The sequence below is a fragment of the Hemitrygon akajei genome, chromosome 22, assembly GCF_048418815.1.
Source record: "Hemitrygon akajei chromosome 22, sHemAka1.3, whole genome shotgun sequence".
Classification (NCBI taxonomy): Eukaryota; Metazoa; Chordata; class Chondrichthyes; order Myliobatiformes; family Dasyatidae; genus Hemitrygon; species Hemitrygon akajei.
Window position 1 is genome coordinate 38,474,554 of NC_133145.1, and position 24,202 is coordinate 38,498,755.

At 40.1% G+C, this 24,202-nt stretch overlaps 1 protein-coding gene across 1 annotated transcript in view; it reads left to right on the plus strand.

Moving 5' to 3' along the window:
- Positions 1–92: 92 nt before the first annotated feature.
- The window catches only part of jmjd6 (jumonji domain containing 6, arginine demethylase and lysine hydroxylase), a 30,087-nt gene continuing 5,977 nt past the window's right edge, over positions 93–24,202 (plus strand). Inside the window, exons 1-5 of the mRNA XM_073026029.1 lie at positions 93–357; positions 15,804–16,192; positions 19,280–19,566; positions 21,006–21,141; positions 23,919–24,057. Of these exons, the coding sequence (XP_072882130.1) occupies positions 229–357; positions 15,804–16,192; positions 19,280–19,566; positions 21,006–21,141; positions 23,919–24,057 (1,080 nt within the window). The 5' untranslated portion in view covers positions 93–228. The remainder of the gene's footprint in view (positions 358–15,803; positions 16,193–19,279; positions 19,567–21,005; positions 21,142–23,918; positions 24,058–24,202) is intronic.

Genomic DNA, 24,202 nt, shown 5'->3' on the forward strand with positions numbered 1-24,202 from the left:
CATCGACCAATGATACAGCTAGGCCCACAATGGGTCCAATCGACACGGGGGTGTAGGCGGGACTCCTGTCATGTTGGCGTGATGGACGGGCCGGTGTGGCCAGTGTACGGCAGGGGTATGAAAATTCTGGAAGGCCTATAAGTGCGAAGATCCACGGCTGGAGGACCTGCTTTTGGAGATTGGCGGCAAGCGGGAAAAGAGGGCTCCGGCCTTTTGAAAGAGTAGGAAATGAATCACAAAGCTAAAAAGCGAATAAAAGAAGCAAAGCGCAGTGCCCGCCCCGAGTTGAGAGACTCTTACGACTGGACAAAACACAACTACCACGAAACTTTCTCTCTGTCCTTAAACACTGTCAAGGTAAGGAGCGGCCAGGCCGGCCCTACATCCCTGATTCCCCCACACCGAGCAACAGCCCACGGCCCGGCACGTCCTGCACGTACACACGAATACACCATCCGAAGCACCAGTAGCAGTGGCGGCGCCAGAGAGCCGAGACGGTGTGGGATCCGCAGGCGGACTTTTTTTTAACGGGAGTTGGGTGCCCGGCCGAAAAGCTCGGCATGGTTCATCTTGTCCACCACGGATGGGCAGGGGGGCTGCTGGACCCCAGTTAACAGCAGCCAGCTTGACCCAGCCGGTCGTCCGGACATTGCCCCCGGGTGTGGAATAAGCTCTGATGGAGAGGGGTTGGGGTACGGTGCGCCGCTTCTATAATGAAAAAATCGGGGTTCTGTGTTGCTTTTAGGAAGGGAAGGGGTCAATCCTGTGGTAAGGAAGTAATTTGAAGAAGGGGCCACTGCTTTATAGAACCATAATGAATTGGGGGTTAATGGACACGTGTCTTGTTGCGAGGATACATGTGTTATTTGGAGAATTTCGGTGGCGAGGACTGGACAGGGTTGCAGTGGATAGTTGATTTCTAGTTGAAAATACACGATTACTTTTGCATCACGTTGCACTATTTCCATAGCTGTTTACATGATAACGTGTAGTAGTAGCCTCCTAGTCAAGATCAATTTTTCTTCTGAGTTTAACTCCACTATCATTAGGGGTCCAGAAGAGATTGGGCTCCAAATCAGAATAATAGTTTATTCCTACAAGATGTGCTGGGTATAAAGCTTTTTAAGTGTAGCTCAATTTTGTTTCTTATTCTAATCCATCTACTAGATCAGTGTCATTTTATACCAATATGACGCTTGCAGCCATCCCTAAAAATAACTGACTGACAGAAGACCTCTTACTCAATGTCAGCAAGACCAAGGAGCTGATTATGGACCAGGCGGTGGAAAACCACAGGTCCAAGAACCGGTCCTCATCAGGGATCAGAGATGGAGGGGGTCAGCAACTTTAAATTCCTTGGTGCTATAATTTCAGAGGACCATTCCTGGGCACAACATGTAAGTGTGATTACGAAGAAAGCATGGCAGTGCCTCTACTTATTAGCTTGCGAAGATTCAGCATGACATCTGAAGCTTTGAGAAACTTCTATAGATGTGTGGTGGAGAGTATTTTGACTGGCTGCATCACAGCCAGGTGTGGAAACACCAATGCCCTTGAATGGAAAATCCTACAAAAAGTCGTGGATATGGCCCAGCCCATAGTCGATAAAGCTACCCCCCCACCATTGAGCATATCCTTCTGCATTCACCATCAGGGACCACCACCGCCCAGATCATGCTCTCTTCTTGCTATGGCCATCAGGAAGAAGGTACAGAGCCTCAGGACTCACACCACTGAGTTCAGGAACAGTTATTGCCCCATTACTGAACTGTTCCCACACCTATGGACTCATTTTCAAGGATTCTCCATCTCATGTTCTCAGTATTTGTTGCTTTAGTTATTTATTATTATTTCTTTTTTTTAAACTTTCTTTTTGTACTTGCACAATTTGTTGCCTTTTGCACACTGGTTCTACCAGTTGGTGCAGTCGTTCATTGATTCCATTATGGACATTGGATTTATTGAATATACTCACAAGAAAATGAATCTCAGCGTTGTATATGGTGACATCGGTTTACTTTGGACTCTGAAGATCTGTGGGATACAGAATGGATTTAGCAAAAACAAAAACATTTCATCTGTCAGCTGTTCAATTGTACATGAAATACCTATGCTGCAAAACTGGTTTGGCAATTACTGTAACACAGTTCTTCACAATTTTTTCAGTTCAAGTTAAACTTTTCAAAGAATCAAAGCCATCACTTATCTTATTTCTGTTACTGTTTTGCACCCATCACTTATCTCCTGATGTTATCAAGTGAAGTTTTTGAATCTATTCATCTTTCCTTTTCTAATAACTACCTTATTCCTGTTTTGGACTATTCATTGGATACACCCATGGTTTCATGATAGCTACTGGTATTTTGCAAACAATGATCTAAGTATACTGCCTTGTTTCTCCCTACACTTTTAGTTGGGTGTAACCACTGGTGGCTAATGGTGGCTGTCACTCTAACCACAATTTGACACCTTACCCCCTCTCCCCTCACACTCATTCACTTGCAATTAAAATTGGGGTCTGTTAAATTATCATTGACATGTTGTTTTGTTGGCAGCAGTACCCTACGGAAAATCCTGGCGATTCTGCCCAATGTTTCTCATCCTCTGCATGTCACCTTGGCTGAACAGAGGAGCACTTTTAGTAGTAGACTAAGACAACTTTGCCACTCCAAAGAGCGCTATATGAGGTCATTCTTGCCCTCAGCAATTAGGCTCTGTAATGAGTCAACCTATAGCCGGGGAAGTGATGACCCCCTCCTGTTGGACTGTTTGTGGTAACTTTTTTTTTATTCTTTCTACTTCTAATATTTATATCTGTGTACTTGTAATGCATGGATATACAATGACACTGTAATTTCCTCTGGGATCAACAAAGTATCCATCTACAGTGTGAAACAGTAAAAATCTGTTCTCATGTGCAATTAAATAATAGTGCGAATGAAGAGTAGCAAGGTTGTGTTGACAGATCTTTCAGAAATCTGGTGTCAGAGAGAAAGAAGCTGTTCCTGAAATGTGAATGTGGGTCCTCAGGCTCTTGTGCCTACTTCCTAGTGGTACTAATGAGAAGAGGACATGTCACAGATGGTAAGGATCCTTAATGATGGATACTGCTTTTTTGAGGCCATTGTAAGTTCATGCAGCAAATATTGGCCATGAGAATGCCATGACTCATTCTGAACTCTTTCATCTAGCTATATTTCGTACTCCTTCCCAACAGTCCTCATGGTTTATATTGCTTCGTTTCTCCTTGGCTTGTTAGTAGTTTTGGTCTTTGTGTCAGTCCCTTAAGATTCTTGCTCTCTGTTCATATAAGCTGTATCCTGAATTAGATTCTGTGACACTGTAACTCCATTCTTCCTGAAACCTCTATCCGCTGACTCAGACACAGGATCCACCTTACTTTACCTACTCTGCCTTCTGTGCCATCATGTCCTTGCTTCACAATTTCATTTGTATGGGCTCTCCCACCAGTATTCATGCCTACTTTTGCAATCTGAAAATGTTCCTTTAAAGCCCTTTAGCAGCAATAATACTTTGAACTCGCTTCCTCTAAATTCATTGCAATTTCTGTATGTTGGTAGACCTCACCCTTGCTCTCTTGATTGTATATCTACTGACCTTTGGGAATTCCATTTTCCTTCCAAACTGCTAATGCTAGTAAAATTGTAAATGTTTACCTTCCAATTTCAAAATGAAAATACTAGATTCACAATATTTTTTACATTGAAAAGTGCTGTTATCATCCTCTATCTCAGCCCACCTCTAACATTTGTTTTTGGACTTCCAAATGCAAAATCTTTATGACCTCTTAGGTTTGTGCCTATCTAAACTGTCCCCTCTTCAGTTTAACATGTGGATGAACAACAAAGGCTACCATTGTCTACATCCCCTCCTTACCCTACACCTACCATCCACACTGCTACATACCAGTTGCTATCATCCTGAACTTCACCCCAACCAGCCCCCACCTTCCACCAACTTCCCAGTCATCATTGTCTCACCTTCACTGCTGAGCAAGTGAGAGGGGCTCTGGGGAAACTCAGACACAGCAAAGCATTGGGGCTGGAGGGTCCTGAAGGAGTGTGCTGAGCAGCTGTGTGGAGTTCTCCAGTGCATTTTCAATCTGAGTCTCAGCCTGGAAAGGGTGACGACTGTGTGGAAAACGTCGTGTGTGGTCCCAGTACCCAAGAAGGGCTAACTGAAAGTCTTGAATGATTCCCGTTAAGTAGCCCTGACCTCACATATCATGAAGACCCTAGAGAGGCTGGTCCTGACTCACCGCTGACCCCTGGTCAGATCAGCCCTCGCTCCCCTGCAGTTTGCCTACCAGGAGCACATTAGAGTTGATGCTGCAATCTGCCTGCTGAACAGAGCCTACTACCATTTCGATAAGTAGGGCAGCACTGTGAGGATCGTGTTTTTTGATTTCTCAAGTGCCTTCAATACCATACAGCTCTCATTGCTGGGGGAAAGGCTCTAGTTAATGCAGGATGGCACTTTCATTGGATCCTGCATAATGTACTACCAGACTGGCAGACCGCAGTTTGTGCAGCTTCAGAGCTGGCTATAAGCAGCAATAGGGCCCGACAGGACTGTATTGTCTCCCTTCCTGTTTACCCTGTATACCTCCGACTTTAGATACTACACTAAGTCATGTCATCTGCAGGACTGACTCAGCAATATTTGGGTATATAAAGGGAGGATAGATACAGGATCCTGGTGGAGGACTTTGTCAAATGGTGTAAGCTGAATCATCTGCAGCTCAACATCAGCAAGGCAAAGGAGATGGTGATGGAATTTAGGAAGACTAAGCCTGCAGTGTTCCCTCTTACTATTGATGGTAAAAACATGAATGTGGTGAAGACCTACAAGTACCTGGGAATGCACCTGGATGACAGACTTGAGTAGAGCACCAACACAGGCTGTGTACAAGAAGGGCCAAAGTAACCTCTGCTTCCTGAGGAGACAGATCCTTTGGAGTATGCAAGCCTCTCCTTCACATGTTGTACCGGTCTTTTGTCACCAGTTCAGTCTATGTGGTGGTGTGCTGGGGCAATGGCATCAACATGGGTGATGCCAACAGGCTCAATAAACAGATTAGAAAAGCTGGCTCCGATGTAGGAGTCAAACTGGACACACTGGAGGCTGTGGTAGAACAGAAGACCCTGTAGGAAATCCTGGCAATTCTGGGCGGTGTTTCTCACCCTCGGCATGCCAACTTGACTGAACAGAGGAGCACTTTTAGTAATAGACTAAGACACCTGTGCTGCTCCAAAGAGTGCTGTATGAGGTCATTCTTGCCCTCTGCTGGAGAGGCTTTATAATGAATCAACCTACAGCAGGGGAAATTGTGACCCCCTTCCTGCTGAACTGTTTGAGGTAACTTCCTTTTTTATTCATTCTTTTTTCTCTCTTCTAATTGTATATTTGTGTATCTGGACTTGTAATGCTACTGTGACACTAATCTCCTTTGGGATCAATGAAGTGTCTATCTATCTATTGTTTGATTCTCTTGCTATTGTGACCAAAGTATGTTAATTTACTATTATTGCAACCTCACTGCAGCCTGTTACCATTAGCTGTGATATCCTACATTATCTCTATTCTATTTTCAATTGAAATGTGACTGCATATGCTGTTCTATTTTAGAGTATATTTTGCAATTGTTTTACTTGCTAATATAGCATATCTCCTCAAGTTTACTCGTGTCTCGTATTTGCAGACCACTCACAGGTGCACAGGAGATGCCCAATGGAACAAGAGTGTGGGTAGTTTGAGGCGTTGTTTACACAGGGCTTCTTTGTTCTCCTGATGGATATTTCCAATACCCATCCTAACTGCTCCTTTTCATGGGCCAGGAATTTCCAGGAGACAGTGGGAATAGTGTATTCATTTCAATTCTTCCCTTGATGCTCAGAATACAGTCTCTGTTTCAGGAGTCTGGTGTCAGGCATGTAAAAGGTCGCCTACCCAGCGTATCTTATAATGTATTTAGGGCCTCAATGTGAGGTTTGTAAGCTGAAGATGGCTTTGTTCTTTGAACATAATTCCACAAAGCATTCTCCATTGTGAAATTAATGTGCCTTTGGCTATAGAGGCCTAAAGTTTTGATTTCCTGCAGAAAATGTCTCCAAGACCATCATTAAGACCAAAGGTCTTTGGGAAAGAGTCAGTTTTAATCTTGGAAGTCTCTTGAACATTTTCCTTCGTTGAAGACACTACATGTTGAACAACATTTGTCAGACTATTGGTTACAAATGGGTTCTTTAAAATTGGCTTTTTAGGTGTTTATTCAGAGAACACTACTGCACAGAAACAGGCCCTTCAGCCCATCTAGACCATACCATACCAAACTGTTGATCTGCATCCAAACCATAGCTCTCCTATCTGTGTACATTTCCAAATTTCTCATGTTGAAATCAAACCCACATCCACCATTTACCCTGGCAGCTTGTTCTATACTTTCACCACTCTCTGAGTGAAGAAGTTTCCCTTAACCATGTCACCTTTTTATCTTTAACCTGTTACCTCTAGTTCTGGTTTCACACAAAAAGCCTGCAAAAAAACCATCATTACAGTTCATAATTTTATATACCTCTATCAAATCACTCCTCATTCTCTTGTACTCAAGGGAATAAAGTCCAGACCTATTCAACCTTTCTCTATAACTCGGGTCCTCAAGTACTGGCAATATCCATGTAAACTTTCTCTGCACTTTTTCAACCTTAATTGGTATCTTTCCTATTGGTATGTGACTAGAACTTCACACACTACTCCAAATTAGGCCTCCCCTACGTCTTGTACAACTTCAATATTACATCCCAACTCCTATACTCACTACTTTGATTTGTGAAGGCCAGTGTGCCAAAAGCTTTTTTACGACCCTATCTTCCTGTGACAGCACTTTCAAGGAATTATGGATCTCTGCTCCCAGATCCCCCTGTTCTACACCACTCCTCAATGTTCTATCACTCACTGTTTTTAAGTCATACCCTGCTTTGCCCTCCAAAAGAGTAGCACCTCACACTTGTCTGCATTAATTTCCATCTGCAGTGTGTCTGCCTATTTTTCCAGCTGGTCCAGATCCCACTGCAAGTTTGGATTGCTTTCCTCACTGTCCCCAATCTCAGTGTAATCTGTAAATTGGCTGATCTAATTTACCACATTATCATCCAGATTGTTGATATAGGTGATAAACAACAATGGATCCACTAGTCAGACCTCCAGTCAGAGAGACTGCAGGTACTACTGCTCTTTTGCTTCTTCTGTGAAGCCAATGTCTAATCCAATTTACTGTCTCATCTTGAATGCTAAGCATCTGAAGCTGTGCGGGACCTTGTTAAAGTCCTTACTGAAGTCCCTGTAGACATCATCTACTGCTTTGCCTTCATGAACTTTCCTGGTAACTTCCTCGAATAACTCTAAGATTGGTTAGAGATGATTTACCACGCACAGAGCCATATTGACAATCCCTAATCTGTCCCTGTCGATCCAAATACTTGTAGATATCTGGTCCTTTAGAATACCTTCCAGTATCTTACTCACTGCTGATGATAGGTTCGCTAGCCTATAATTTCCCTGCTTATTTTTAGAGCGTTCCTCAAACAATGGAACAATGTTGACCAATCCTCCATTCCTCCAGTGTCTCACTTGTTAAGGATGTTTTAAATATCTATAATGGTTTAAATATTTATGTCTATAACATAATTGTGGCTGCCCCTGGAATTTCTGAACTAGCCTCTCAAGATCTGAGGGAACACCTTTTCAAGCTCTAGGGATATATCCACCTTAATTTGCCTCAAGGTAGCAAATATCTCCTCTGTAACCTGTAAATTTTTACAGACTCTGTCCATCTCACAAGTAAATACAGATAGAAAAAAATCAATTTATTATCTCCCCCATCACTTTGGTTCCATGCATAGATCATCACTCTGATCTTCAGGAGGACAAAATATATAAATATATAATATATAAATGCTCTTAATATATCTGTAAAAGCCCTTGGGATTCTCCTTCATCTTACCTGCAAAGGCAGCCTCGTGCCTTCTTCTAGTCATCTTGATCTCCTCCTTAAGTCTTCTCTTACATTCCTTGTACTCAAGTATCTCATTTGTCCCCTTCTGCTTATATCGGTTGTGTACCTCCTCCTTAACCAGGGACTCAGTGTCTCTCAAAGCCAAGGATCCCTAAACCTGTTATCCCTATTTTAACAGAAACATACAATCTCTGTACTCTCAAAATTTTACCTTTGAAGGCCGCTCACTTAACAAGCACACCTTTGCCAGAAAACCACCTGTCCCAAACCACACTTGCCAGACCCTTTCTGATACTACCAAAATTAGACTTCCTCCATTTTAGAATCTCAACCCAAGGTCCAGACCTATCGTAGACCTTGATTATTTTAAAGCTAATGGCATTATGATCACTAGGTGCAAATTGTTCCCTAACACAAACTTGCGTTGCCTGCCCTTTCTCATTCTCTCATCAGGGATCTGTTATTAGACCTTGCTGGAACCTCTGTGTCCTGAGTAAGGAAACTTTTCTGAACACATTTGATAAATTGTTCTTTACTGTAGCCCTTTACTATATGGGAGTTCCAGTCAATATTTGAAAAGTTAACATCAGCAACTATCACAACCTTATGTTTTTTTGCAACAGTCTGCAAACTCTACAAATTTATTCCTTTAAATCCTATTTGCTGTTGATTGGTCTATAATAAAATACTGTTAACGTAGTCATACCTTTCTTAATCCTTGGTTCCACTCACATAGCCTCAGTAGATGGACTCTTCCAGTTTGTCCTATTTGAGCACTGCTGTGATTTCCCTAACTAGTAATGCCACCCCTCCCACTCTATCACATCTAAAACCCCCAAAACATTAAGCTACCAGTCCTGCCCCTCCTGCAGGCAAGTTCATATGCCTTTCCTATAATAATCCTTGCATTGAATTATACACAACTCAAAACATGGGTCCTACCATATCAACCTCTTTATTCCTGGCTTTGTCAGCTTGACAGCATGTTTCTCCACGAGCACACCACTATTTGCTCTGGTTCCCATCCCCCTACAACTCTGGTTTGATCACCCTTTGTGGCCCCCCCACCATGGCAGTGCTAGCAAACATTCCCACAAGTTTCTTCCAGTTCAGGCACAAACCATCCTGCTTGTACATGCCCTACTTTTCCTGGAAGACAGCCTAATGATCCAAAAACCTGAAGCCCTCCTTCCTGTACCATCTCCTTAGCCACATATCAAACTGTATAATCTTCCTATTTCTGGTCCCAGTAGCATGTGGCACGGGTAACAATCCTGAGATCACAACGCTGGCAGTATTGTCCTTAGGTAACAGCACCAAACTCCCTGAAGTCACTTTGCAGTGTATAGTCACCCTTTCTACCCATGTCATTGGTATTGACATGGATCACAGCCTCTGACTACTCACCCTCCTGCTTAAGAATGCTGTGCATTTATTTGAGATATCTCTGACCCTGGCATCCAGGAGGCAACATCCTGGAATCTCATTCCTATACACAGTATGTGTTCCTGTCTATTCCCTAACCATTGAATCCCCTATCACCACAGCTCACCTCTTCTCTCCTTCCTTCTAGTCACAGAGCAAAACACAGTACCAGTGACCTGACTGCTGTGGCTTTCCCCTGCTAAGTCATTCCTCCAAACCCCAACGGTATCCAAAGCGGTATACTTGTTATTGAGAGGAACATCCACAGGAGTACTCTGAACTAGCTACCTATCCCCTTTAGGCCCCCTGATAGTTACCCAGTTACCTATGTCCTGCATCTTTGGTTTAGCTGTCACCTTGTATTGCCTGACGATCAACCCTTCAGCCTCCTGAAGGATCTGGAGTTCATTCAGTTCCACCTCCTTAACACGGTCTGAAAGAAGCTGCAGCTTAATGTACTTTGTGCGTGTAGTCATCAGGGATGCTGCTGGTTTCTCTGCCTTCCCACATCCCTCAAGAGGAGCATTCCACTTTCCTGTCTGGTATTCCCACTGTTTGAACTGTGCAATAAGAAAAAAAGAAAGTGAATTATTCCTGCTTTCCTGCTCCAGCTTCCTTCCCTTGCATTTGTTTCATTTGTGTTAACATGTATGAATAATTGTGCAGTAAAACAAAAATATTGGAATTTCTAAAGATTAGATTAGCTTTATTTGTCACATTTGCATGAAAACATTAAAATATGTTACTTGCATTGAGGATGTACTGGGGGCAGTCTGCATGTGGTGCCATGCTTCTGGTGCCAACATAGCATGCCTACTACCTATTAGCCCTAACACGTACATCTTTGGTATGTGGGAGGAAACTGGAGAAAACCCAGGTGATCATGAGGAAACATACAAAGTCCTTGTAGTTAGCAGTGGGAATTGAACCTTTGTTTTTCAGCTGGTGCTATAGAGAATGATGATTACCTTGTCATCTTTAGAGGCCCATCATTATTTCGCCAAGAAAACAAATGGGATCCTTTTTGTGCAAGCTTACTTCATTCATTAGTGCTTTTATCTTGCAGATCAATTAGGGTGATACAAGTTTTAATTTATTTCACTTTTCCCGTTTTATGGAATCTCACATGTAGGAAGAGCTAGTACGTTCCAAATTGTTTAACTTGCATTCTGTAACAGTAGACAGTTTGTAAAGTAATGTCCTCAGAAATATACTTATTGAAGGGAATTCCCAGAAATGAATAATTTTAGTAAATTGGCAATAATCTGAATATTGCAAATAGCACTTCTTTGCAGACTTTTTATTTAATTCAAACTTAGCATCTATGAATCAGCTTGGAATTTAATGTACTAGTGATTCATAATGTATTCATGCAGAAGGGTTTGCTACATGTTTAGAAATGGCTCGTTCAAAAGGTTACATGGCAGTTCTGCATCTTTTTTGTGTACATAATTTCAGAAGTAAGTTACTGGTTGTGGAGGTAATGCTCAATCGACCCAAGATTGTGATTGCCTGGTTCTGGAAGATACAAAATCAAGAAATTGTGGAATTTATAGTCCCAGACCAATTTGATATCAGTAGCCAATATTCATAATGATTTCTTGAACTGCAACAAACTTATTACATTCTCTGCAATCTGGTGTTACTAGACTAAATTGCATGAGTAAGGAGAGGAAAAATATAAATTAAAATATGCATTTGAATTGTACTATGCTGGAAAAATTTTGTGTATTTAATATTTTAATATTGTAACTTGAAGCATTCTTGTTCATTAAATAATTTATTATTGATTATAGGTATAAATATCTGAATTGCATAGTCATCAAACTACCAAGTGATATGCGCTTGCCTCGCTTAAAGTAAGCTCGAAGTTGGACTCACATTTTCGGACTTCCGTATCTTCCTTTGAATTTGCTTAATGTTTTGAAGTTATAAGACATAACATTGGTGATGAGGTTTTTTAAACTGACCTGAGTAGCAAGTACAAAACACAACTTAGTACGTGCAGCGATGGGTCATTTTTTTAATATGTTTTTAAAAAAGACCATTTTTTAAAAAAAGAAAAGTCAGAAAACAGAAGCATTCACGAATTCATTAAGAATACCAGGTGATGATAATCATAAGAAAGCAGAAATGGCTACCTGTATCAGAAATATTGATGCCTTTGATTACTCAACAGATAATTGGCTAAGGTATACTGAGCTAATTCAGTAATATTTTAAAGCAGTGAAATGGCCAATTTTGCTGAGTTCATTGGGTTTAAAGGCGTAGAGTTTGCTTTGAATTTTAACTGCTCCAACCAACCCATCCAAAATGAGCCTTGCTGATAATGTTGAAAGTAATGCAGGAACACTTAGAACCAAAGCCATTATTGATTGCAGAACACTAGATTTCACAAGTGGAATCATAACAAAAGAAAGTCCATTTCAGCTTATGTGATTGAATTGAAGAAGTTGCCTGAGCATTGTCAGTTCAATAATGGGCTTAATAATGCACTAAATGATCATTTAGTTTGTTGAATCTTACAAGATAGTATTTTAAAATAGCTCCTTACTGAAGCACAAATTGTATTGAAAAGAGCTATTGAAATCACTGTTTAAATGGAAACAGGCAGAGATGCAATTGAATCGCAGTCAGGAATAAAAGTGAGAGTGAATCAAGCTTCATCTAAATAGAAACCTACCTGGCCAAACAAATTGTGTTACCGTTGTGGCAGGGGTTTACATACATCAGAACAATGCAGGTTTAAAGGTGAAACTCACAGAAAATGCAGCAAGCAAGGAAGGACACAAAGAGCAGATCGAGCAGGCAAAAATAGACTACTCAGAAGAGACGGGTAAAAAGTCAAGTTACAGTTCCTAATAAAAACACTAATTTGAATGCTGTTAATGAAAAATCTGATGATGAGAGTGTTGCAGGACTGGATACTCTTGAGATTGACAATATGAAATTAACAATAGACGAGCAATACGGTTTACACAGAAGTGAATGGCAAATTAATTAAAATAAAATTAGACACTGGTTCAGCTGTTTCAGTCATTCTGCAAAATGAGACTGAGAGGCATTTCAAAGATATTAAACTGAAGCCTGAAGATATCCAATTAAGAACTTGTACTGGAAAAAAGATAACTCCTGTGGGTATGACATCCATAACTGAAATACAACAACCAACAAGCCACATTGAGCTTGTATATGGTAAACAGGAGGATCAGTATTGTGGGGGACAGTGAAACAGCTACAACTTGATTTGGAGATCCATCCATGATTTGCTTGCCACATCCGCTGCAGTAGGCCTAACTGAAAGCAAATTAGGAATGATATTGGGTGATGCCACAACTGTCTCCATGGTGTACCCATGCATCTTCCCTAGATCAAGATACACATCCTAGAAAGAAGAAAAAGGAACGGGGTGGGGGGGGGGGGGGAGGTTTTAGAGCTGTCAGAACCATATTCTGCATTTTCAGTGTCAATTCCTACAACTACCACAGAGGAGGCTCCAGAACCTGATACTCTTTCATCTGCCAAGTAGACTGACAACCATTGTCAGGAAAGATGTTATGCCACCAGAGTAAGAAATCCTCCACAGTGATTAAATCTTTGGTTCTAAATGGGACAATTTAAAATCTCTGCTGAGTATGTGTGTACAGTGCCTAGAAGTATTCCCACCCCTAGGAAGTTTTCCTGTTTTACAACTTTGAATCACAGTGGATTTGATTTAGCTTTTTTTGACACTGCTTGACTAGATTTTGCCAGAAGGCATGTGGGAGACTGAAGTCAGCTGGAAGAAGGTTCTATGGGCAGATGAAACCAAAATTGACTATTTTGGCCATCAGACTTAAAATGCTATGTTTAGCATAAGCCAAACACCACATAGCAAAAACACACCATCCCTACCATGAAGCATGGTGGTGGATGTGTCATGTGATGGGAGTGCTTCACTGCAGCAGGCCCTGGAAGGCTTGTAATGGTAGAGGATAAAATAAATGCAGCAAAATAAAGGGAAATCCTGGAGGATAGCCTGATGCAGTCTGCAAGAGCACTGTAACTTGGGAGAAGATTTGTTTTCCAGCATGATAAAGATCCCATGCATGAAGCCAAAGCTGCACAGGAATGGCTTAAAAACAACAAAGTTAATGTCCTGGAGTGGCTAAGTCAAAGTCCGGACCTCAATCCAATTGAGAATTTGTGGCCGGATTTGAAAAGGGCTGTTCACTCATGATCCTCGTGCAATCTGACAGAGCTTGAGCGGTTTTGTAAAGAAGAATGGGGAAAAATTGAAGTGACCCAATGTGCAAAGCTGATAGAAACCTATCCACTTTGGCTGTAATTGCTGCCAAAGGTGCATCCACTAAATACTGACTTGAAGGGGGCGAGTAATTTTGCAATCAATTATTTTGTTTAATAATTGTAATAAATATAGACCAATTTGTAGAAATTTGTTTTCACTTCACTTTGACACAAGAATCTTCTCTTGATCGGTGTCAAGAAAGCCAAATTAAATCCACTGTGATTCGATGTTGTAAAGCAATAAAACATGAAAACTTCCAAGGGGGGTGAATACTTTTTATAGGCACTGTACATAGTAGCTGTATTATATAGTATACTGTGTATATAAGTACATTCAGATACATTCTATGTTGAGGGAGTTTATAGCTAAGCAGGGATCAGTGTGTAGTATTTTAATATGAATAATCTTGTAAATATGTTGTTGATTAATTTATTCCCTGGAGTGTAGGAGAATGAGAGGTGATTTGATAGTGGTGTATAAAATTATGATGGGTATAGATAGAGTGAATGCAAGCAGGCTTTTTCCACTGAGGCCAGGGGAGGAAAAAACCGGAGGTCATGGGTTAAGGGTAAAGGGAACATTGGGGGGGCTTCTTCACACAGAGAGTGGTGGGAGGGTGGAATGAGCTGCCAGATGAAGTGGTGAATGTGGGCTCACTTGTAACATTTAAGAAAAACTTGGACAGGTCTATGGATGAGAGGGGTTTGGAGGGATATGGCCTAGGTGCAGGTCAGTGGGACTAGGCAGAAAAATGGTTCAGCACAGCCAAGAAGGGCCAAAAGGCCTGTTTCTGTGCTGTAATGTTCTATGGTTCTATTAAGCATTCTTGTTAGTTTACATAATTCATTATGAGTCATGTGTATAAATGTGTGAATTGCATATGTCATCATGCTACCAAGTGATACGCACACTTCGCTTGAAGTAAATTTGAAGTTAAACCTGCATTTTTGGACTCCCTTGCCTTCCTTTAAATTAGTTTAATGTTTTGAAGTTACAAAATATAATACAACTTCATAAACCCATGGAGGAATGATAAATTTGTTAGTGTTTTTATTGGGAGCTGTTGATGAGATCAAAATTTAAGAGACCCATCTTTTCTAACCATGGTTAACTGAACTGTTCTACATTTTCAAAGGTCAAGTTTAATGTCAGAGAAATGTATACACCCTGAAATGATTTTTCTTGGCAAAACATCCACAAAAACAGAGAAGTACCCCAAAGAATAAACGACAGTTAAATGTGGGAACCCCAAAGTCCTCCCCCCGCCAGCTGCCCCCTCCCACGCGTAAGCGGCAGCGAGCAATGATCCCCTTCCCCCTCCCCCCAACAAAAATAAACACACACCGTGCAATCCCCAAGCCCTGGCATGTGCTAAGCAATAGCAAAGACACAGACCAAAGTTACCCCAAAAGCTTCACATTTCATTTGAAATTCGACAATCTACAGGTTCTCTCTCTCTCCCTGACAAGGGAGAGGGAGGTGTCCCCTATTTTCACAAGTGAGCAGGAGACATAATAACAACCAGCTGGTTTATGATCTTAAAAGTTCATTTCATCGCTTTTTTTCGAGCTCTGTGTCTGCAGATTGCAGAGACCTGTGGTCTTCGGACCCACAGTGAAAGATTTTCCGGCTTCCCCGACAACACACGAGTCTCTGGCTGTGACACCGACCCTCGATCCGGCCGTCTCCAGAGCCCCGAGATCTTAGGGTTCCGAACATGATTGAGATTCTCAGGCCAAACCCTTGGCATGTCGAATAACAGCCTGTCATGGAATCCCAAGAACGGGTCCCATTCCTGCAAAGAACCGAAGCCTGCGTGTAACTCCAGGTCAGGGTCTTCAAAAGAACCCTGAAAGAAAAAAAAATAGAGATATTAAATATAGAAATAGAGCTGTTTATGAAGATGCAAGCATTAGGCACCATCATCCCTCCTAACCAAATCAGATAAATATTTGGAACTACGTCATTGCAGTGACTGAATCTGTATTTCCTATTTGCTGAAGTTGCAAAGTCAACTTGTTTTATGTTAACTGTTTATTTTCCATTTTACTCTAGGACAATGTAGAAAGGATAGATGCTGTGGAGACAACTGTTGAAGATTTTATTGAGAAGTATGAGAAGCCATATAAGCCTGTGGTGTTGACAAATGCTGAGCGGGGATGGGCAGCACATGAAAAGTGGACACTGGAGCGATTAAAGCGCAAGTACAGGAATCAGAAATTTAAGTGTGGGGAAGACAACGACGGTTATTCTGTTAAAATGAAGATGAAGTATTATGCTGACTATATGGAGACTACAAAAGATGATAGTCCTCTGTACATTTTTGATAGTAGCTATGGGGAGCATCCTAAAAGAAGGAAACTTTTAGAAGATTATGAAGTGCCAAAATATTTCAAGGATGATTTGTTCCAGTTTGCAGGAGAAAAGCGAAGACCTCCATACAGGTAACAGCAGCCTGGACAAATCTGTTTTCATTGCTACCTGTATATTTTCAGTATGTACAAAGTAACTTTTCTATCCCAAAAGCCTTGGGTGGAATTTCTAGTATTTCAAGTTGAAAGGGTCACTCGGAACTCTAGAGCCTCGGTTTTTTTATTTGGAGAAGACTGAGCTTTAATAATGTAGAACAGTAGATTCTGTTTTGCGTTGGAAGTCACTCTGCTGAGTATCTGGCAATTATTGATCTTTAATAAAAGGAAAATGAGAAAATGATTGATCTTTTAAACATGGTTCCTCCAAATATGCATGATTTTGAAAGAGCTATTCAAAAGGATACTCCTTTGTTGATCAAAATAAGTAATAGAAAGATATTTTGAGAAAATATGCAAAGAATTGAGGAAAATGTACTAAGAATCGCATTCAGTAAGAAAGGGCCAAGTATTTTCGGATTGCTTTTCTTAAGAGGGATAAGAGCTTTCTCAGGATGGGAAATGAATACATCATCTTGTGAGTCAGTATTATTCAGCAGTCCCATTCGTATTAGCAGAAGCAACCATGGCTTGAAGTTCTTTATCAGTGGTAGCTTTTTCCAGTTATCGGAATATATTGTAGGTAAAACATCCCACTCGGATGGTTTCCTTTTCCTTGACAATTCTATCCAAAATGCTGGTGTTATTAACGGTGACGGTAACAGTTAACTTGATTTTTTTGGTGTAAACTTTGAACATGTTGAACTCGAGCTTGTATGCAGAAGCAATGGGACAGAGTCACATCAAGAGTTCTGAAGTCTTAAGTTCAGAGGAAACAGTCACCTAATCGGTCTCAGAAATAGGCCTGGAACTTAGCCTTAGACTTATTTTTGCACAAAGCCACTTAATTTTCTACATTATATCTTAAGCCATAAGCCATAGGAGCAGAATTAGCCATTCGGCTCATCGAGTCTGTTCTGCCATGTCCTTTGATGCCCTGAATGATCTGGAAACTCAACCATCGCCTTAAATATACCCAATGATTTGACCTCCTCCACAATCTGTGGCAGAGCATTCCACGGATTTACTACTCTCTGGCTAAAAAAAGTTCCTCTTACCACTATTCTAAACGGTCATCCCTCAATTTTGAGGTTGTGCCCTCTAGTTCCGGATATCCCCCACAGTAGAAAACATCCTCTCCACATGCACCGTATCTAGTCCTTTCAACTTTCAGTAGGCTTCAGTGCGATTCCATCTTGCATTCTAAATTCCATTGAGTACAGGCCCAAAGCTGCCAAGTGCTCACTTTAACCCTTTCATTAATCCTCCTTGTGAACCTCCACTGGACTCTCTCCAATGAAAATACATCCTTTCTGAGATGTGGGGCCCAAAACCATTGACAGTACTCCAAGTGTGGCCTGACTAGTGTCTTGTAAAGGCTCAGCATTATCTCCTTTTTTGTATTTATTTACCTTGAAATAGATGCCAACATTGCATTTGCCGCCTTTACCACAAATTCAACCTGTAAATTAACCTTCTGGGAGTCTCACAGGAGGATTCTTAAGTCTCTCTGTACCTTGGCTTATTCATTTGTACCTTGACCTCTTCACGTAATTACATCACGGAAATAACCTCTTGACATTTTAATCCACCACATCAGCCAGTCCCAAATAGCTCTTCTCCATGATGGCATTATAAACAAATCTTAATTTTTTTTGTGTGTTTTCTTATTAATGTTCAGGATGCCAGCAAAGAAGACAATGACAGGGAACTGTGCAGGAAATTAATCTGAACACTGGTTGGAAGAGAGTTAAAGCTGGAAAAGCAGAATCCCTCTGTGGGATCTAGTAACAGGAGTTGAGTTCCACATACAAGATCAGAGAGGAAATGATCTATGACCTATAATTTGGAGAGAGGTCATAAGGGGTGTGAAGAGTGAAGTTTCAATGACTTTGTGTATGTTTGGTAGAATAGAGTGGCATTTGTATTATCCTTTTGTTTTCCTATTTTCATTTTTTACCAAGTAATGTACTTACATCTGTCATTGAGAGTAAGTGACTTTCTGAATGACCACGGTCCTTTTTTTAAAGAAAAGGTTAAAGGTTTTAAATGATTACTACAGCATCAATGCCATATTTAAGTTTTCTGGCAATACCACCATTTGTTTGGCTAAATTAGAGGTGGTGATGAATCAGCACATAGGAGAGAGATTGAAAATCTGGCTAAGTGGTGCCACGGCAACAACCTCACACTCATGTCAGAAAAATAAAAAAGCTGATTATTGACTACTGAAGGAAGAAACTGGAGGTTGATGAGCCGATCCTCATCAGGGGGTCAGCAACGTTAAATTCCTCAGTGTTATCATTTCAGAGGATCTGTCCTGGGTCACACACTGCCATTACAAAGTAGCACTCAGAAGTTTGTGAAAATTCAGCATGTCATTTAAAACTTTGTCAAACTTCTTTAGATGTGTGGTTGAGAGCACAGTGCCTGGTATGGAAACACCAATGCCCTTGAACAGAAAAAGCCTACAAAAAGTACTGGATAAAGCCCTCCCACTACTGAGCACATCTACAAGGAGCATTGTTGCTGAAAAGTAGTATCCATCATCAAGAGACCCCCTATCTAGGCTTCTCGTTGTTGCCATCAGGAAGAAGTCACACGTCTGACAACACCCAGTTCAGGAACAATTACAGTATTTCCCCTGAACCATTAAGCTCTTGAACCAGAGGGGATAACTTCACTCACCCGAACACTGATCTGATTCCACAATCTATAGACTCACTTTCAAGGACTCTACAACCTATGTTCTCAATATTTATTTAATATTTTGTTTTTCTCTATTTTGGTATTTGCTTAGTTTGTTATCTTTTACACATTGGTGGTTTGTCTTTTTGTGAGGTTTTAATTCTCTTGTGCATCTTTGTGTTTATTGTGAATGCCCACAAGAAAATTAATCTCAGTAGAATATACTTTGATAATGAATTAAGTTTTTTTGCAGGAAGAATATTTCTAGTGTGTTCCATTAACAAAAGATGAATGGCATCAAGATCAATGAGAAAAAACGTCTGTTGCAAGATTTAATGTAAAGGTAAAAATATTTACTGTGTTTTATCTTTTCAGATGGTTTGTCATGGGTCCTCCAAGGTCTGGAACTGGAGTCCATATTGATCCTTTAGGAACAAGTGCATGGAATGCTCTGGTTCAAGGTCATAAGCGATGGTGTCTATTTCCTACAAATACACCTCGTGAACTTATAAAACTTACAAGAGAAGAAGGAGGAAACCAGCAGGATGAGGCCATCACGTGGTTTGTCATTGTTTATCCTCGAACACAGCAACCAACTTGGCCCCAAGAGTTTAAACCTCTGGAAATTCTTCAGAAACCTGGGGAGACTGTATTTGTGCCAGGTGATATTTCTCAAAGAGTAATGTTTACTTATACTGGTCTACATTGAATGGGATGAATAGTGATGAAAAGTCATAATGCCTAAGTGAACGTTTTTAAACATTTTTGGTATTTATAGGTGATATTGCCATTTCTCCCATTCAGTCAACAGTAACAATGTGTCCACTTTCAAAAATTATTGAATTTTAAAGATTGTTTTGGTTGTATTTCTAGCTGGCATTGAGGATTTTCAGGACTCTACGCATGTTGGTGCATGCTTTTGAGACGTAGGACAATTGATTTGAAGTGGATCTGGGATAGACAGAAGTTTATTGATGGAATGACAAATGTCTATGTTGATAAGAATTCTGTGTAAGCAAAAGTGGGCCTCCATACTCTTTTTTTTCTTCATTCTAAACTTTATGTAGGGCTGGATGTCTTTGTGGTAGTCCATTTGAATAAGTGTAACATCCAATCTCTGTAAAAATGCTCATCTTTGCCATGATTGAGAGTTTATCTCCATGCAGGCCACAGTTGAAATTTGTATTTCTCTAACTGTATAACTCTTAAGTGATGACTTAACCATTCAGTCTTCTGGCTTGGTTCATCCTTATTATGTTTGGTATACATATGTCAATTGTTTGTCTCTTTTGTTAAGTAGAATCAGCTCTTCTGGATTCAGAACTGATATGTTTAGAATTTGCCACTGAAACTGAAGCTATGTTATTTTGTGCAAAACAGTTGAAAGTGAAAAGAATCAATGTCATGCTTTTGACCCAATATGCGTCACTTTACAAGAATGAAATATTTGTGCTGTGATATACTGAGAAGATTCATTTTCAAATTGATTATCATTCTCTCCACAACAGTAAATGCAATGTTACTAGTCAAGGTTCACATAAAACCTTTTATTTCTTGCCCATAAACATAAGTTCTTGAAGTTAATGTAGGGGAATTTAATAGGGTATTAGCTGGTATTTCATGCTGTGAAGATAAAGCTTAAAGATGCTGGCTTTATTGAGTTGTAGAGATTGCTGGATCTTGAGGTTTCAAGGTTGAATTGAGAAAGCTAGTATTTTTCAATAAGTTGTATCAAAGCCATGATTTGACTGACTAGCAATGATTGTTCATTACTCAGTTAACAGACCCAATCAGCCACTCAAAGATGGCCATCTTTCTGTACTCATCAAGATATGTCTGTCAGTGCTGCAAATTAGTGCCCATTTGCAAACTTTTGATTTTAACACTTCAGGGTGATTTACAAGAACAAAAATGTATCACTAGTTTTCCCATCATGACCTTTAATTATTTTAGAAAACGGGGGAAAAGAAAAGACTTCCTTTTGGTTGTAAGAGCAAAGTAAAAAAAAAGTCATGGACTCCTTTAATCCTGGGTAAATGTATACTACTTTAAATGAGAATTTAAAATGTGATACTTACAAAATGCTCATTTTACCTTTCAGGTGGATGGTGGCACGTGGTACTCAATATGGATCATACTATTGCTGTTACTCAAAATTTTGCTAGCGCAACCAACTTTCCTGTGGTCTGGCATAAAACCGTTAGAGGACGCCCTAAATTGTCCAGAAAGTGGTACAGGTAATTTCAGACAGAGTATTCTTTGGAATGAAGCTTAGATTCAGGAGATACTGCTTTCAAAATGTTTGATTGCGCCTGATGTAAATTACTTCAGAAGTATTAGTGAATAGAAATTTTTTTTTTAATTATGTATTACTTCAGTTTCCTGTGATGCATGTTGCCTGGAGTTTAAAGTAGTAGATAATTAAGCTATTGAATGGACTGAAAAACTTACAGTTTTGACTTTGTGTGAAAATGCCTGGCAGTGTAGTTGGTCTCTTGAATCAGAAGGTCATATGTAAGCTTCCACTCATTGCCTTACACTTGTCAGCCCATCTTCTATCCATGCTGGTATCTTCTCTGTAATACCCCGAGTTCTATCTTGTTAAGCAGCCTTGTGCGTGACACCTTAGTAAACAACATTCACTGACTCTCCTTGGTCTATCCTGCCTGTTATGTCCTCAAAGAATTTCAACAGATTTGTCAGGCAAGATTTCCCCTTAAGAAAACTATGCTAACAGTGGCCTATTTTATCGTGTGCCTCCAAGTACTCTGAAACATCTTCCAAGCCACTGAAGTCAGGCTAGCTACCTACAATTTCCTTTCAATTGTCTCACTCCCTTCTTAGATTCGAGTGACATTTGCAATTTTTGAGTCCTCTGGAACCATTCCAGAATCTAGTGATTCTTGGAAGATCATTACCAATGCCTCCACAATTTCTTCAGCCACCTCTTTCAGAAGCCTTGGGGTGTATTCCATCTGGTCCAGGTGGCTTGTCTACCTTCAGACCTTTTTGCTTCCCAAGCATCTTCACCTTTGTAATAGCAACTACACTCACTTCTGCTTCCTGACACACTCAAATACTGCTGGTATATTCCACCGTGAAGACTAACATAAAATACTTAGTGATTGTCTACCATTTCTTTGTTCCCCCATTACTCTCTTCAGCATCATTTTCTAGTGGTGCATTATCCATTCTCACCTCTTTTACTCTTTATACATCTGGGGGAAAACATCTTTTGGTATCCTCTTTTATATTATTAGCTAGCTTACCTTCATATTTCATCTTTTTCTCTCCTTGTTGCTATTTTAGTTGCCTTCTTTTTTAAAAGCCTCTAATTCTCTAACTTCCCTTTAGGTTTTGCTATATTTATGTGTGGTGTGCCTATTGACTTCCTTTGTCAGCCACAGTTGTCATTATGCTTTTGTCCCCAGTAGATCTAACAAACTCTTTACTTACAACAGGCTGGAGGAACTCAGCAGGTTGGGCAGCATCCGTAGAAACGAGCAGTCAATGTTTTGGGCCGAGACCCTCCGTCAGAACTGAAGAGGGAGGCAGCAGCCCTGCCCCCTCCCTCTTCAGTCCTGACGGAGGGTCTCGGCCCACAAGGTTGACTGCTCGTTTCTACAGATGCTGCCTGACCTGCTGAGTTCCTTCAGCTTGTTGTGCGTGTTGCTTTGACCCCAGCATCTGCAGTGTACTTCGTGCAAACTCTTTTACTTACTGTCCATGATCAAAATAATAGTTTATTTTCTCCTAATAAAATAATTATATAATTATTTGAAGAGCCTTGGATCAAATCTGTGTCTTCTGTTTTTATTATTTTCCTTTGTCGCTTTCCTGATAAAATAATTCACATGAAGAGCTGATCAGCTGGAATACCATGAGAATCTTGCACTAAGGTGGTGGTGTGTCAGCTGTAGAGAGCAAAGTTGTCCTTGTTCTTTAGTTCTGCATATGAGGATAATAAATACAGTGGATTCTGCTTAACTGGGCCAGCTGTTAATCAGGGTAGCTGCTTATTTGAGACAACACTTGAAAAACAAAAACTAAAAAAGAAAATTGCTGAGACTCTCATAGTTTATTTGGGACACTATACCACTTAATTGGGGCAGGAGATTGTTGCCAAACAGTTTCTAGCTAGTGTCAGTTGCGCACACTAGTATGGCCATTTTATGCTACAGCATGCTTAGAGTGGACATTTTTCAAATAGCATCAGTTGAGCGTGTTTGTGTTCAAAGGTGGTGATTTTGATCTCTGATAGTTGGCAATAAATAAGCAGTAAGACAATTCTGTACTATTTTGCTCACTATATTTAGGTTTTAAGTTTGGAGATGCCAGAAACAGCTGGGAGTGAAAATCAAGTCATTTCAGTTCTTCAAGTTAGGAACTAAGAAGAATTTGAAGATATTTATTGGCAATTGTCTTGAATTACAATGAAAATGAAGCTTTGGAGGATTCAATTGTTGATACTTTTGTATGAAAGCAGTCTGTTATCTATACTCAGTGTCTGCACTGATTTTGTTCGTTGCATACACCAGATGAATGCCTTTACTAACTATTATGAAATAACACAAACTTTTATAGCACTATTGTGCTCTTGGTAGTGTTTTCATTTGTTCTGTTTCATTTAAATACGTAATTTGTTACTAGGTTCATCTTTTTTATACCTTTATAACAATTTCCATGAAACCAGCTATTTGGCCATCTGCTTAACTGAGCCAAATTATACTGGTCCTGATGCGTCCCAGTTAACTGGAATCAACTATTTCAAGAGTTGAAACTTCTGTTTCAACTAAGGATGTTGAGGTCAGGTTGGAGTTAAAAATTAGTGTCTTTAGTGTAAAATGACACAAAAGTATAAACAAATAGACTTGTAATTTCAAATTAGTTGTGGTATACAACTTAAACCAATTTGTTTTCTATAAGTATTGGTCTAAGTGTAAGTTTATTAACAGTTTTATTCTGTTAAAGGTTCATTGAGAAGAATGAAATATGCTCTTTTATATAATGATAGGATCTTAAAGCAAGAACGGCCAGAACTTGCTGTAGCAGCAGATTTGGTTGATCTGCAGGAGTCAACAGGTATTGCATCAGACAGCTCAAGTGATTCTTCTAGTTCGTCCAGTTCCAGTTCCTCAGACTCTGACTCAGAGGTGAGATTTTTTTTTTAATCATTGAGTTAAGTTGATTTCATTAATGCTGTCATAAGCAAGGTATGGAATAAAACGTAATATATGTTTAATCAAATCTATGAGATCCATTCTTGTAATTATAGTGGAAAACTCAAATTTTGAAAAT